This window comes from Alligator mississippiensis, chromosome 1 (assembly GCF_030867095.1).
Source record: "Alligator mississippiensis isolate rAllMis1 chromosome 1, rAllMis1, whole genome shotgun sequence".
Classification (NCBI taxonomy): domain Eukaryota; kingdom Metazoa; phylum Chordata; order Crocodylia; family Alligatoridae; genus Alligator; species Alligator mississippiensis.
Genome location: NC_081824.1, coordinates 467,030,146 through 467,045,536, shown reverse-complemented (window position 1 = coordinate 467,045,536; position 15,391 = coordinate 467,030,146). Strand labels below are relative to the sequence as shown.

Below are 15,391 nucleotides of genomic sequence, written 5' to 3'. Positions count from 1 at the left end.
GTCTGGGGGAAAAAAGAGAAACACAAAACTCTAAAACTCTTGGTTCAGAGGTGATATCTTTTTATTAGGCCAACCAAAAAAATAACAAAAAAAAGTCTTTCTTTGCAAATGATTCGAATGAGTAAGTAATTACCAAGATACCATCTTCTTGAAGCTACAGCTTAAGGCAAATGAATGAAGTGGTGGTGACAAATAAAAGGCATTTAGTTTGCATTAGTTCTGCAAATTGGTTTAATCTGAACAGAGGTCTAGAGAAGTGCACAGTGCAATCATCACATCCTCAGTCCTGGGGAAGGATGACAAAAAGGAAGCAACAAAACTATATTAGAAGGATGGGGAAACCTCCTATTACACGAATAGGAAACTCTCCTATTCCCATAGCATCTCACCCCACAATCTTTAAGGTATTCATTCTCACAAGCTCCCTAAGGGATATGGCAATACTATCACCCCTATTCTACAGAGGATTTACTCAAGGCTAGTCTGGGGTACAGCAGTGATCTGAACCCAGGTCTCACTTATCCCAGCTTACTACATTAACCACTGCTCCATCCTTCCTCTATGACCCTGGTCATTCCTAGCGTCCAGCCTGAGAACAAGGTCAGAGAGGTCCCTTCCAGCCCCCAACATCTATGAATCAAGAGACCACATCAGTTATTCTCCCCTGCAAACCTTCCCCCCCCTCCCCAATCTCTGATTTCTGTGACATCCTCTCTAGAGCTCTGTAGTAACAGCTCAGTCCCTTGGGGCCTTGAATAGGTTTAGTTTATGACTGCTCCTACACTAAATAAAAGTGAAATTATTATAGGACCATAAACAGGGATTAATATACATCACTTGGCCTTGTGACCAGACACATCAGAACGACAGTCTTAAGTGCAGATATATTTCTACAAAATTAGACTACAGGATCCTGGGAGTAGGGGGACCCCCTGTTTGGTCCTACAGTGCACAGGGCAATGTGATCCTAACTGCAAAGGCCCAAGGCTCGTGTCACTCAAATGGATAAAGCAGACCATGGCTCCTGTGAATCCAGGATGACGGTCTACAAACCATCAATGTTCTTTCACTAACTGTCCCCTCCATCATCCACTTCTTCTCGGACCTACTCTGGGAACCTGGAATCTCGGTCTGAAACTGATGTCGACAGTTAGCTTTCACATACAGGAAATCTCAACTCCAAAGGAGGGTAAAATTGTGCCTTTCATCATGGAAAAAAATTACAGGCATTACAGCAATAAAAAAGGCTGCTAAGGAGTCTTATTTGTCATTATTTGGAGGACTGTTTAGCATTAAAAAAATGGGCAAGTTACATATGACTAAATGCAAGAGTTTCAGTCCCAAATTGAAATTGGTATACAGGTCTCCTAAGGTAGGATTCACCATCACCATTAACAGGAGTGTCACTTGCAAAACAGGCGGAGTGAGTATTCAGCACTGGTGAGGCCCCACTTGAAGTGCTGTGTCCAGTTTTGGACACAGATTGGAAAGAGTCCAGAGCAGAGGAACATTAATGAGTAGGGGCTTAGGAAGCTATTTAGCCTGGAGAAGAGAAGACTGAGGGGGGATCTGATAAGTCTTCAAGTACCTGAAGAGACATCATAAGGCAGATGCAGATAGTCCTGTCCCCTATAGTCACAGAGAAAAGCCTAGGAGCAATGGAATCAAGCAGCGGCAGAGGAAATGTAGGTTGGAGATTAGGAGGAACTTCTGGGCCCAAGGCAGGGGGTCAGACTCGATGATCTACTGAGGCCCCTTCCAACCCAAACATCTATGAATAACTATGATGGCTGTCAAGCATTGGAACAGGCTTCCCAGATAAACTGCAGATTCTTCATCCTTGGAAGTTTTCAAGAGCAGGTTAGAGAGACACTTGACTGGGATGGTTTAGTCAGGGATGATCCTGCCTTGAGCAGAGGGCTGGGCTAGATGATCTCCTGAGGTCCTTCCAGCCCTACTTTCCTATGGTCACCATCCTAAAACATGTGAAACGCATCCAAGGCCACACAGGAGTCGGAAAGGTTCAAGTTCTCTCCCCTCTATGACCTAGGTAGGTCTGTGAGCCCTACCTAGGGCTCACAGGTAGGTAGCACCCTTTTCTCTAATAGGTAGAGCCCTTTTCTCCCCAGCACCACCTGGGGTGACGAGCAACAATGATAAGAAGCTGATGGAGAACAGGTTTAAGTTAGAGATCAGAAGGCAGTATTTTACAGTTAGGGTGGCCAAAACCTGGAACCAACTTCCCAGGGAAGTGGTCCTCACCCCTACCTTGGGCAAATTCAAGAGGGGGTTGGACGATCACCTGTCTGGGGTCTTGTGAACCCAGCATTCATTCCTACCTGTGGCAGGAGGTCAGGCTAGATGATCTGATCAGGTTCCTCCTGACCCTAGCTACTATGAAACTATGAAACCTCCCTTCCCTCCATCCTGACCTCCCACCGAGCAGGTAAACTGATTCAAACATCCAAAACCGTAATCCATCTTCAGGGAGAGGAACAAAGCTTCAATTTGCACTGAGCTAGAAGCCAATACAAACACAAAGCCCTAATTTTACTTGATGGGCGCTGCAGCAGTAAGAGCTCATAAAAAGACACAGACCAACAGCAGATGCTTCCTTAGCCTGATGAAGAGTATTTGTACCTGAAAGTTTGCAAAGAAGAATTTTTCCAACTATTTGAGTTGGTCTTAATAAAAGAAATCAGATTTACCCAAAAAACATTTTCTGCATAAAAAGATGATTAACAATCAGGTTGCTAGAACCTGGAATGGGCTTTCAAGGGAGGTGCTGCTATTCCTTATCTTGGGGGTCTTTAAGGGGAGGCTAGACATGCACCTGGCTGGGGTCATCTGACCCTAGCACCCTTTCCTACCCAGGGCAGGAAGTTGGACTCAATGATCTGCTAAGGTCTCTTCTGACCCTAACGTCTATGAATCACAGAAAAGAAGACTATTCAATAAACTCTACTGCTCCTGAAGACTGATCATTACCAAGCATTTATTTGTCCAGTGGTGACAAATTAGGTACAGCAGATTAAAATTAAGCCTGTCGCATAGGAGAAATTCCTCCCTCATAACTTCATGGTATTTGACCTACTAGGACATTTCACAGGCCTTGAGAATGATTTTGGGAAGTGGGAGGTCCACAGACAGAACAATCAGAATTAGCTGGCATTTCTGTAATAGAACAGGCAGCAAGCCTGGCATACGTTTCTGATGTAAAATGGTTGGTGAATACTTCCACACCCCCCCCCTCCGCTTTATAATACTATTCGCAAGCAACTTCAAGTACAGTGTTGCCATGATAATAAAAATAAAGAGATTACGCAGAAGGTACCTCCCGCGCATACTTACATTAAATTCAGTACATCCCACCAGACAGCACAGCAAGAATTTGGGCAGCATTTTCTAATCCAGGCTGACAAGTATCTGTGAAAAGCACCCTGGCACTGCTGTACAGATAACCACAGCTGCACACAGTCCTCCGTGTTACAAAACACACAATTAGGTTTAACCTACCTGATGCAATTCCACCGCAACACAAGAAAAAAAAATTATCAATTAAGCCAGTTAATGTTATGCCAGAAGCAGACCAACACTGTTTAATACTCCAAAAGCACCTTTTAGAAAGAGAAACTGAAAACACTTAAAACTTGAGGTTTAACGGGTTTGCTATAAAAGGAGTATTGTTTACCATCCAGATATCTTTGTCTATTTAATGGCTGACAAAAATGCTGCACCCTCAGGAAGCCAAGAACACTACGCACCCTGACTCTGCTCCTTCCAGAGCATTAAACTGGGCCCATCATGATTTTGCAGGTTACCAGGCCTCTTCTTAGTTACAAAGACTGGCTTTGTCTAGTTCTCACCAGAGGTATTTGAGAAGCATGACCTTTAAGAGCCTCATGAAATGTTATATTCCACAAGAACTAGCAGCTCGCTGGGTACTAAAGATAACCGCCAGCATTTCAAGATGGAATCTCATCGATGAGATCAGAGGCAAAGCCCATTCATCTGTACGACAGCCTAAAACTATGCAGACTGACACAGCCCTCACCTGAGCTCAGTACAGTTAATTGTGTTCCCAAAGTCATCTGCAGCAAGGGTAACGTCTTCTGGGCCTTATCTTCCAGTCCAGTTTTAAAGATGTTACAGAAGCTGCAACACAAGCTTGGTATTTTTATTTTCCAGATTAAGACAAAACCGAGACGCTTTATCTAGATCAGAGCCTCACGTACACAGTGCACACAGCAAGAGCCAGTGCCTGCCCCTGAGCTGGATCCAAGGTTGCAAAGGAAGTAAGCAGAGCTGGGTATAGAAGCCAATCCTTATCCAATGGATTCAACTGCAGGGTTCCTTGATGGGCAGGGTGTTTAAGACGGGATAACTTCAGTGACAAGATTAGCTGTTGAAGCAAGAGTTACTCCCTCATTTGAGCTGGAGAATGCCAGCGTGCAGAAAGAAGAACGGATTCTGTCTTAGCATGATTAGGGACTGCTCTCTCAATTACCTGCTGTAATTCAGCCCCAATCAGAGTGACTGCAAGTTGCTATCAACTAAAAGAAGAAAGGTTCCTTAAGAGTCTGTGGCATTCCTCTCCGTGAGGTACAGAAAGTCAGTCCAGCTCCAAACCATCACTCTAACCAGTGTGCATGGTTAGTCTTAGATGATCAAGGAAGGGAGGGACGCAGTAACTTTGTTACTTTCAACCCAAGAGCCATAAGGATACACCAATACTGCCATCAATTTCTGTCCTGAAGTTGAAGGACTTCAGCCTGTCCTTCTGGCATATTATCTACTAAAACATTCACTTTTGATGCAAGATTCTTGTTTTGCAGGTTGCTTAAAAAGCCAAAGTCTCCTCCTGCTGGCTGAGCTAAAGTTACCCTGATTAAAAGACAATTTGAGAGCTCAACTAGGAAAGACAGACAGGTGCTGTGTGAGAGAGGCAGGTCTTTAAAAATGGATTCTCTGCAGTCCAGCTTAAGTGAATTAATGCAAAGCTGTGTATCTTGGAGTAGAGGTACTTCCCCTTAGACGTGACACTAGATCCCTTCAGGCACAATCCAAGTCAGGCATAGAGGAAGAAGTCAGGTCCTGACTTAGTTTTGTCTACTCCTTTCCCAAGGAATTGCAAGAACTTGGACACTGCTCCCGGCTCTGAGCACTGTATCATCATGGAGTTGCTCACAAATCACAACCTTAATCCCACTCTTCCCTGACTAATAAAACATGCCCTCCTTTAAACTGTTAGAAGACAGATGGTTGCAGAGTCCTACAAAAACACTATTAGAGCTCCCACACTAAGAGAAATGGGAGCTCCTTTCTCTGCTTCCACTAAGAACAGCAAAGAATTAGCCACGAACCAGCGTATCTTCTTGTCCTTCCTCTTCTCAAGTGTTAAAAGACTTGTCCCAGTGAAAGCAGAAGACACCCAATCAAAGTGGAGCGGTCTGAGTCAGAGGCATTTCAGATAAGTCCTTGATGGATATTAATCTCTGAAAAATTCTACAAATACCAAACCGCAAGCAGTTCTGCCGCTCCCCTAACAAGCCTCATGTAGGAACGTGGCTCCTTCCCCTCCCTTTGCACAAGAAACTGCTAGTAAGCCAGGGCTCTACTGAAAGGTCTTATCATCTCAAACAGAAGCATAAACCAAAGGGCACTCGGAGCTGATGCCCACCTGGAGCATCGGGGCAAGCTGGAAAGTCAGAGTAACCTTTAACCCTGAAATCAAGCTGATACGGCTAGAGAAGGAAATACGAAAGAAGGAGGGGAGAAAAAATTCTGGCAAGAGCTGGACTTCAGGGGGTTATTTTAGCCCAGCACAGGTATAGGCTAAACTAAGAGTCAGCCTTTGTGGGTAGAAAAGGCTAGCTAGGGTTGTACATGGGATAGAGACAACGAAGGGACCTGTATGTTCTCGCTTTTCTTTTTCCGGGAAAGTACAGGATGTCTAACACGATACATGTAATATGTGTTCGACAGACACTACTCAGGGATGTTTGTCTATACTGTGTAAAAAATGAGATGGCGTGCAATATGATACCAATTCCGATGTTTTTTTTTAGTATGCTATTTGGAATGTTGTATTATCCTTTTGTGAGGCCTCTGTTGGGGGTCGTTTTGAGTCTTTTGTTACGGTCTGGTTTTCTAATAAAATGTTTTTAAGAAAAAAAAAAAAAAAAGATCTCAAGTCTCCCCTCCATTTTCACACTATCAGGTTGTATGTAGAAAGAATCCAACTGTGGCAGCAGCAGGAAATGGGGTGTTTTGTCCGTTTAAACTTAACCCCATCCACTGTGCCCACAGAGTTCAGGGCCATGCTTCCCCCTTGGGCACAGGATTTGCTCGGTCCTTGTTTAGCACGAAAGAGTTCTAGTGGTACATCCACGTCAGTGAGATGTGATCGTGCACCTTTGCCAAGACCACTCAGCCAATGAAAAACCAGTGAGGGTACGGCTATTCTGGAAAAACTTCTGTTCTTTCAGGCAGCTGGCAGAGCTCGGCTAAGCAGAGCCATGTCCACACCAAGGGGCACAACTGCACAGTGCTGCTGCTATACCCTTGCTAGGAAATGCAGACGTGTCTTTGAATTAATCCCACATATTCCTCTTCAGGGCAAATTTACCATGCGGTTCTCCCAAAAGAAATCAAACCAGTGAATCCACAGCCAAGAAAGGCCTGGACCCTCTCTTGGTTTCCTTTAAACTAAATAAAGGGCCATCTTTTCACTATATTTGACTATGCAGTTCCTAGCCCAGGGGCAGGCAATTATTTTGGGCAGAGAGCCGCTTACTGAGTTTTGGCAAGCCATCGAGGGCCACATGACAGGCAGCCCAGGGCAGATTAATTTTCTAAATTTTTTAGGGGCCCCACGGGCCGGACAGAATGGCCTGGTGGGCTGCATCCGGCCCCCGGGCCACATTTTGCCCACCCCTGTCCTAGCCCCTTCCTTACTGCAAGCATCTTCCAGGCTGCGATTGCAGCCAGATCCCCAGCAAAAAGAGATCAATGCCCTGCAATGCATTAAGACAACGTGGTCTTTTCTGGACAAAAAGAGGAACATTTAAGGCAGCAGACAGCTTGGGTAAAGCCGTCCTAGGGGGCCTCCTGAGCACTTCCATAAAACACCATCCTCCTTAGTTTGACTTCAACCATTGGCAGTGAACAGTGGAAAGCCTGCTGCTACCGCAACTTTACGGACAGAAAAACCAGAACAAAACTCCTGACAGCAGTTCTCAGCCAGGGCCAGCAGAAGGCTCCTGACTTCCAGCCACAAGACATCTCCAGTCCTTTCTGCCTATGGCAGTCAGGAGACTGGGGGGAGGCAGAGTCTGAGACACCAGAGGCATACAGCATGTTACCATCAGCCAATTCATTTTGCTTCCCACAGAAGTTAAGTCCTGTCCAACCCCTCAATACTGACAGTGCCCATCAAGCCAGACTACCCAAAGCTTCAACTGTTTCTTCAAAGAAAGGAGCAGTCCCCCGCTCACTGCACTGCTAACAAAATGTTCTCCACCCAGCTCCAAGCTCATGCTGCTTTCATCAAGATTTATTGATTTTCGCATGTGCACAATGCTTTAGCTCTGGGCATGTATAGTAACATCTCCTCTTCTCTCTATTCCCTCCCCCCCTGTTCCAGAAAACCACTGGAGTATTCAGTCATTCAGTTAATTCAGAGTCTTCTGCTAAGCATTAAGCCTGAGCTTGGGGAAAACCCTGGCATGCTGGAAAGCAGGGAATTTCTTCTGGCCAATCTTTGTTGAGGAGGGAAGGAAAACACGGGTAAAGAACAAGCATCAGCAGCAGCTTTAAAGTTAAGTGTTCATCCAAGAGCTGTGAAAAAAATCCTCCAGTCAAGGACTGATGCAGTGTTGTGTTCCCATGCCTGCAGACAGCTCCAGTGCCTCTGCTGTTCAGTTTTTTCAACCTGAAAAACCAACCAGAGTAGTCCATTTTCACTGCAGCTATTCAAAGCCCTCTTGGCAGCAATGAGACAGAAAAGAATCAGGTCATCGATATCCAGCTACCGACTGCTTTCCCCGGCTACTCACAGCTTTGCCAGTGAAACTGTTCCCTTGGGACAACTCATCTCCTTTTCATCCAATCTAGACTTGACAATATCACTCTTAAAGTATTTCTAGACCATATCCCCCAAGCAGTCGAGTGGCTTTGCTGCTGCTTTGCTGGGTTTGGCATGTGCAAGCATGTGGAACATGCCCGAGATGATTCCTTGCCGAGCACAGCAGAAACAGGGTGCAGAGTTCTCCTTGGTGTCTGGTGGAGACCAAGCACTTTCAGAAAGCTATTTGGCCACAATTCAGCAGCACCACAATCAATTACTTAATAGCTCTACACCAGCAGGTCCCAGTCTTTTCCACAGTGACCGCATCCCTGCTATAGTTGAATTTCTGTGGGGCTGAACTCCTCTTCAGATGCGGCAACTCCTAGCTTGGGAACTGCTGAGGTATGTGGTGCTCTGAGCATGAAGTGCTAAGAAATACTAAATGTTATTAGAATCACTTATAATTTTTAGAAGGATCATTCAGATCATCTAAAGGAGACATGAAACTCGCCACTGTATGTTGCTGCTTGATGAACTCAAGCACAAGATCCATGGCATGAACACAACTGTATTTGGATCCTGCTCTGGGAAGAAGCCTTCCTGCAGTGGATGATTAAATGGTTTCCAACACCACAGTACCCGTGTGTTGCAAAACCGATGTACTTACCTTCATCCTGAGAGGTCAGGAAATGCTCTTTTACAGTTAAGGATCTAAGGCCACAAAGGGTAAAGCAGCCCAAGGTTAAACCTAGTCTGCGGCAGAGCAGGAAACTAAGCCGAGGTCTTTCAAGTCCCAGGATAGGCCCCACACTATTGAGCCATCCTTCCACCACAGAAGCACCCACAATTGGAACAAGCATGGGGACATGAAAGGAAACAGAGGCAGTGGGGATGAGCACAAGAGAAGGTTTCTTTGGGCTTGTGGCTGGTCACTGGAAAGCCTCCTAAACCTGAGAGTCCCACTTTATGAAGACAATAAAGCCAGCTGATCACAGCCAGGTTGGGATCAGCATCAAGCCAACCTGTTGTACAAGCCTCTGGTTTTAGAGTGAGCGGATAGAGGAACGCAAATACGTGGCAGTGCCCGCACCAACCTGTCAACTAACCCAGCTGTTGAATGGTCAAATTCCCTGGCGCAGGGAAGGCCGCAGTTACTGTTGAACCCTTATGGAGATCAGTGCTTTAGAAAGGAAGTTTTCTAACTGGGAATTGAGTTGTTCCCATCTATTTAAGTTTTACTTGATCTTTGTGGTCATTCTATGCAGCGCACTCAATATAAAGGAAAGGAAAAAGATACAGCCACTCTCTCCCAACTAATCCATTACATGCTACAGCAAGCCATTTCCTGCTTTGCTTTTTATGTCGCTCTGTCGATGCCCTCCAGGTTTCCTTTCCAATAGATGTTGTAGTATAAACACCTACAATGAAATCGGAAAGGGTAGCGCTTCTATTAAATTCCCACTGGCATGCAGTTCCTCCTGCCTGCCCCAGCCAGGACCGACAATGTAGCACAGTGATGAAAGGAGGTGTAACGTATGAAGCTGACGAGGACAAGAGCACTGAACATCTGCTGTATTTTTTGAGCATACAGCATCTGTATTGTAGACTGCCTTAATTCAGGCAGTTTGTGCCACTTTAGCTGACAATCTGACCCAGATATAGTAATTTAGCACTGGAGGCATTAGAAATGCTGGAAGTCACCTGACATGAAGTAAGATCAAAGACACTAAAGGGAATCAGAATATTATATATATATTTTACTGTAGCTGCATTTAATCCCTCAGCACAAAGCTGTCTTTTCAGGAAAGATTAACATATTTAAAATGACTAAACTCTATGTAATCTGCAATCACCGAAGAAGTTAATTCAATTAAGGCAAGCCCCTGTTAATATTTTTTTTAATTTCTTGCTAGTCGCCCTACAATGCACAGCTTACATCGCAAGTCAGAGAGATGAGATACACACAGAGGTGCTTTTAGCTATCCATGGAATAAAATGCAGGTTTGCAATCAATCTACAGCAAGCACCTGAGGTTTCATCGATCCAGTTTTGAACCAGAAAAAGCATACTCTCACTGAGAACCAGCGATTTGCAGTAAATCCCAAAAGAAGCTGCAAGTGACCTTATGTCATGCAGCTAACACACCGACTGACTGGCATGGGCAGGGGAGGGCTCCAAGGGATGGACGACTGCAGCAGTGTGTCAGCTTTCATTCTCCAACATGCAGGGCTCAAGGTGTTGATGCAACAAAAATGAAAGCCAGATAAATTTTAGTAACTGAGGAGATGCAAGAAGCAGGGAGACAGAGGGGGCTTTATTTCAGAGATTAAATCAGAAGCCCCCAAACCTTCTTTGTTCAGAAAAAAAAACACACATTATTGCTGACAATAATGCATAGCATAATCTGGAGAAGAAAGAAAAAAAAAATCACTGCAGTGCAAGCAAACGTGTTTATTTAGGTAGAAAGCTGCACTGAATTGCCACGATACAGCCAAGGAGAAAAAAGGATGCTATTTCCATCGTTGGCCGATCACTTTTCCAAATAAAATACAAAAATAGATTCGGCAGAAACATTCCCTATTTCACAAGGCAAGACATTCTCTTTGAACACTTGGCTGCTTCTCCTGTGCCAGCTCGAAAGCCTTTAACGAGGTCCAATTAAGAACCAGGCAGCAGTAGCACATACATTTCTTGAAAAGATTGTAGGAAGCCAACACAAGAGGCATGATCTTAGCCCTGACATTCTGGTCTAGCTAATCAACAGCAGCACCCCCGTAACGTTTGATTTGCTTTTCTGAAGGGATTGAAAGGAAACAATGCCAGGGCAGCGTTCTGCTTTCCTACGAGTGGCAGCTAGATACCTTTAATGACGGCCTTCCAACCAGGCAGACAACCATTCAGTGAAACAGGAAGCGAACAGAACATCCCAGTGGCAACAGCTTTTTCAGAAAAGGACGCCTTGATTTGTAAAAGCCGCTGTTATGCAAGGCTTTGCACCCTCCAACGCCAACACAGTGAGGACAGACAAGGAGAGCAAGCTAAACAGGGGCGGAAAATTCCAGCGTTAACATTCCCAGCACTGATCAAGAGATGTTCAGGCTTTTTCTTCCTTGTACAGAAGACCACCATTAGCATATCTATCTAGTTACTAAGGCTAGACGCAACTGATCTTTATGCCGACATGGCTTTGTCCAAATCTCGCTTGGAGAGCAGAAGCAGCCTGGAATAAACAGGCATTTCCAAGCCACGCACAAGAACTCTGTTTAATGAGGTCTCAGAAATGCATCAGGATTGCCTATACTACAAGGACACCGGCTCATGAATGCGTGCCCCCAGCAGCTTTAGAGGAGCCAGCTTGGGTACGGCTACCAGGTGGCACAGCGCTGCCTACCTGGACCACTTGCCTGTGCATTTACCCCGCTTTTTGGGTGGATCTGGCAGATCATACTGGATTGCAGGTGGTTGTTGCTACTCTGCTAGCATTATGCAAGCCGGCGAGCTCGGAGAAGCTGGTGAGCTTAAAAGTAGCTTGGGTGCGTAGACATGAGCTAGTGTTTGCGAGACTGGAAGTACTTTGCTGCATCACTCCATCCTTCCCAGACAAACACACGTATGTTCAAGGGGAATCATCATACTCATGTGTCCAGAATCACTACCAGGAGAGGAGGATTCAGACCATCGGGCACGCAAACCCACGGGCGAGGACAGCAGCTGCCGCGATCCAGCAAGCAGCACCCAGAGAACAAATCCGTTACTGTGCCACGGATCAAACCGCCCTTTGAGACGCACGCCGCACGCAGAGTAAATCTCGGCCCTACGATCAAAGAGGCCGCAGAGCCTGCGAGGAGCGCGGCCGGCATCGGATCGATCCTGACCTGGTACCGACAGCGTCTTCCGCACGCGAACCGCTCTCAAGATCCTCGTAAAACGGCTGGCCGAGCAACACCTCGCTGCTGGCGCCCGGGACTCACGTGGTGGGGGGGGGGGTGTCACTCGGGGGCTATTGCGACAAAGGGGAAATAAAGAGAAGAGGCAGGCCAAAGGGAAGGGCCCACGTACGTGGCTTGACTCCCCTCGTACCGCGGAGGGCGATGGAAGTGACACCGACACCGACGTCCTTGTGGGAAGCACGGGGGGTGTTTAGCAATGCGGGCGCAGCAGCACCCCGTGCCCCGACGTCCCCCTCATTAAATCGGGGTGAAAAAGCACTCACCACTGCTGACGTGCAAAGGGCGGGGGGGGGGGGGGGGGCCAAGCCAGGCCTCCCCATCTCTTCCCTGCCAAAAGGTGGAGGAGATGCTCGCTCACTCGAGGTGTGTGTGTGTGTGTTGGGGGGGGATCTCCCTGCCCCCCCTCATTGCAGGGAGGGGACGCAGCCCCATGTGGGCAAACCCGCCCCCCCCCGCCGGGCACAGCCCAGTCCCCACGGCTGAGGGGGTGCAATAAGGGAGGGGGGGGGAGGAGGGGTGCGGCGCTCACCGCTCTGCTCGCCCAGGAAAACCAGCTTGAATTTCCGCAGCGGGTTCCCGAAGTCGCCGCCCGCCGACATGGCGGCGCCGGGGCCGGTGCTGAGGCGGTGCGGGTGCGGGCGCGGGGCCGAGGCCGGGGCTGACGACTGGAAGCGCGCCGTGCAACCGCTCCCGAGCGCCCGGCGGCGGTGGCGGCGGCTGTAGCGACGGTGGCGGTGGCGCAACGCAACCTGCTGGGCTGTGCGCGCGCAGCTAGGGGGCGGGGTCGCGCTCGGCTCCTCCCCTGTACACGTCAGCGCGCACGCCCCTCAGCCAATAGGAGCGCGAGGATGGGGGGAGCGGGGGGAGCGGCGCGCGGCGGGGGCCATGCCGAGTGTGGCAGCGGTGACGTCAGCGGGCCGGGGCGGAGGGCTCCCGGGGGTGTGCGAGGCTGGGAGCCGGCTGTGCAATTATGTGATTCCTCTGCTTGCTCCGGTCAGCGCCAAGCTGAGTTGATTTAAGCTGGTAACAAAAGAATGACGGTCTTGTGTGAAAGAAAACTTTTCACAACGATAAAGAAAGGAGAAAAAAAACCCAAAAAAATCAAGGCCATCGGCTGTTTGCAAAAGGCACGGGCCGCTCCGTATCGCGCACGACACGCCAGCAACATAAGAAGTTCAAATAACAAAATTTAAGCAATCATTAAATAAAGCCAAAGCAGAGCGGCAGAGCAGAAGGGGAGCACCGGACGGGGGAGCAGAAAGCAGAGCAGAAGGGGAGCACGGGGCGGTGGGAGCAGAAAGCAGAGCAGAAGATCCAGAAGGGGAGCACTGGGCAGGGCGAGCAGAAAGCAGAGTGGCAGATCAGAAGGGGAACACCAAACGGGGGGAGCAGAAAGCAGAGCGGCATATCAGAAGGGGGGTACCAGACGGTGAAGCAGAAAGCAGAGACGCAGATCCAGAAGGGAAGCACCAGACAGGGGGAGCAGAGAGCAGAGCAGAAGGGGAGCACTGGGCAGAGGGAGTGGAAGCAGAGCAGCAGATCCAGAAGGGGAGCACCAGGCGAGGGGAGCAGAAAGCAGAGTGGCAGATCCAGAAGGGGAGCACTGGGTAGGGGGAGCAGAAAGCAGAGCGGCAGATCAGGGGAGCAGAAAGCAGAGCAGCGTATCAGAAGGGGGACACCAGACAGTGAAGCAGAAAGCAGAGAGGCAGATCCAGAAGCGAAGCACCAGCCGGGGAGCAGAGAGCAGAGCAGAAGGGGAGCACCGGGCGGAGGGAGCAGAAAGCAGGATGGCAGATCCAGAAGGGGAGCACCGGGCGGGGGGAGCAGAAAGCAGAGCAGCAGAGCAGGCAGGGCAAGGAGATCGGAGTGGCACTGGCGAGCAGCGTGGTGCATAGGCAGCAGAAAGCCGGGGCTTGGGGGGTCTTAGCCCCTGCAAACTCATTTTGCGGCACCGCTCGGCGTGCAGCCAGGCCAGCGCCCCAGGCGCGCTCAGCTCCGCGCGGCTGAGGAAGAAGAGGCTAACCGCGCGTGCGCCGCACTGCACAGCGCACGATGGGGGTTGTCGTGCTCATGCTGATGCCTGCACTCAACCCCCGCCCCCAATAATATTTTCTCTCCCTGTCTATGGTGTGAGGCTGCTTGGTGGCATGCCTGCCAAAAAGGTTGCCCCCCACCGCAATCTACTCATTCCAACCCTTGGCTAGGATGGTCGTGACAGAGCTGAGCTGCCTTGGACAGGGGGCTGGACTGGATGGCCTCTGGATGGCCCTGACAACCCTCCGCTCTTCTGTGATCCTAGAAAATGCTCGATGGATGGGAGCAAACCCAACCTCACTGCTCCTTTGCATTTTTCCCATGCTGCTGCATACGCCTCTGCGTTTTCCCATGCATGTTAAAGACAGGAAGTGGAGGGGCCGCGAGTCAAAAGTGTGTTGGAGACACGGGTAAAGTCTAAGCTAAGAGCTGGGTTCATCATCGGGGCTGGCATTAGAGCAGTGCAAAGCACCCCGACTTGCCCTTGTAGCCTTGACAATGACTAGTAGCTGTCAAATCCAGGACCGTGGCGGGTATGGTTGTCTAACAAAGACCAGGGCCTGATAGCAAGCTTTGCCCCTGGTCCCCAAAAGGGAAGCCCTGACCCTGTTCCTCATTGCACCTTATTCACTGTGCACAGGCCCCAGGGTTGGGGCGGGGGACAGAGGCCAAGGCTGCTTTAAACCACCTCTGCTGATCCATTATTTTGGGATCAGTGAGGGACTGTCAAGGTAAAGCACACTGCAGCACTGTCCTCCCTGGCACCTGGCTGCCAGGAATAGCCTGGGTCCTGCAGCTCTCCCCAGCTGCAATCTCTTATGAATGCCCCCCCCATATGCTGCCTGATGCCCAAAGGGAGGAGGGAAGTTGACACCCAGCTTGTTTCACACTACGGGGAGATTTTCCTTCCACCAGCCAACTTCCCTAATGACAAGGTAGAGCTGCTACTTGGCCCCTTTGCACCAGCACCAGGCGAGGGAATTGGCACAAGCAGAAGCTGGGTCCTATATGACTTGCCCCAGGTCAGAGAGCAAACTAGAGGTGGATTAAGCCAGAGTTCTTGTTTAGACCACATCTTTTCCCCTGTAGAGAGGGCTGTGCTAAATAGACCCCCGAACCTTAATGTTATCAAGACACACCATCTCCTCCAGCCTTTTCCTCTTGGGTACAAAAAGCAGCTGCTGCAGGTTTGTGCTTTGACTCGGGTCCCCAGGCTCACACGTGTAACTTCAACTTTGCCCTCCCCATGATGAAAACCCTTGCAACGTGTTTCAATGAGCCATTTAAAAACCTTAGTCATGAATGATTCAAATCTCTCGTATTGTCACGGCTTGGCAGG

The 15,391-nt window shown here is 48.8% G+C and overlaps 1 protein-coding gene across 2 annotated transcripts in view; it reads right to left on the bottom strand.

The window, feature by feature from the left end:
• The window catches only part of RAB6A (RAB6A, member RAS oncogene family), a 79,109-nt gene extending 66,342 nt beyond the window's left edge, over nucleotides 1–12,767 (bottom strand). Inside the window, exon 1 of one of the 2 annotated variants that reach the window (XM_014603508.3) lies at nucleotides 12,548–12,767. In XM_014603508.3, coding sequence (XP_014458994.1) covers nucleotides 12,548–12,617 — 70 coding nt within the window. In that variant the 5' untranslated portion in view covers nucleotides 12,618–12,767. The remainder of the gene's footprint in view (nucleotides 1–12,547) is intronic. The other variant, XM_006257952.4, reaches the window with a different exon arrangement.
• Nucleotides 12,768–15,391: the final 2,624 nt, after the last annotated feature.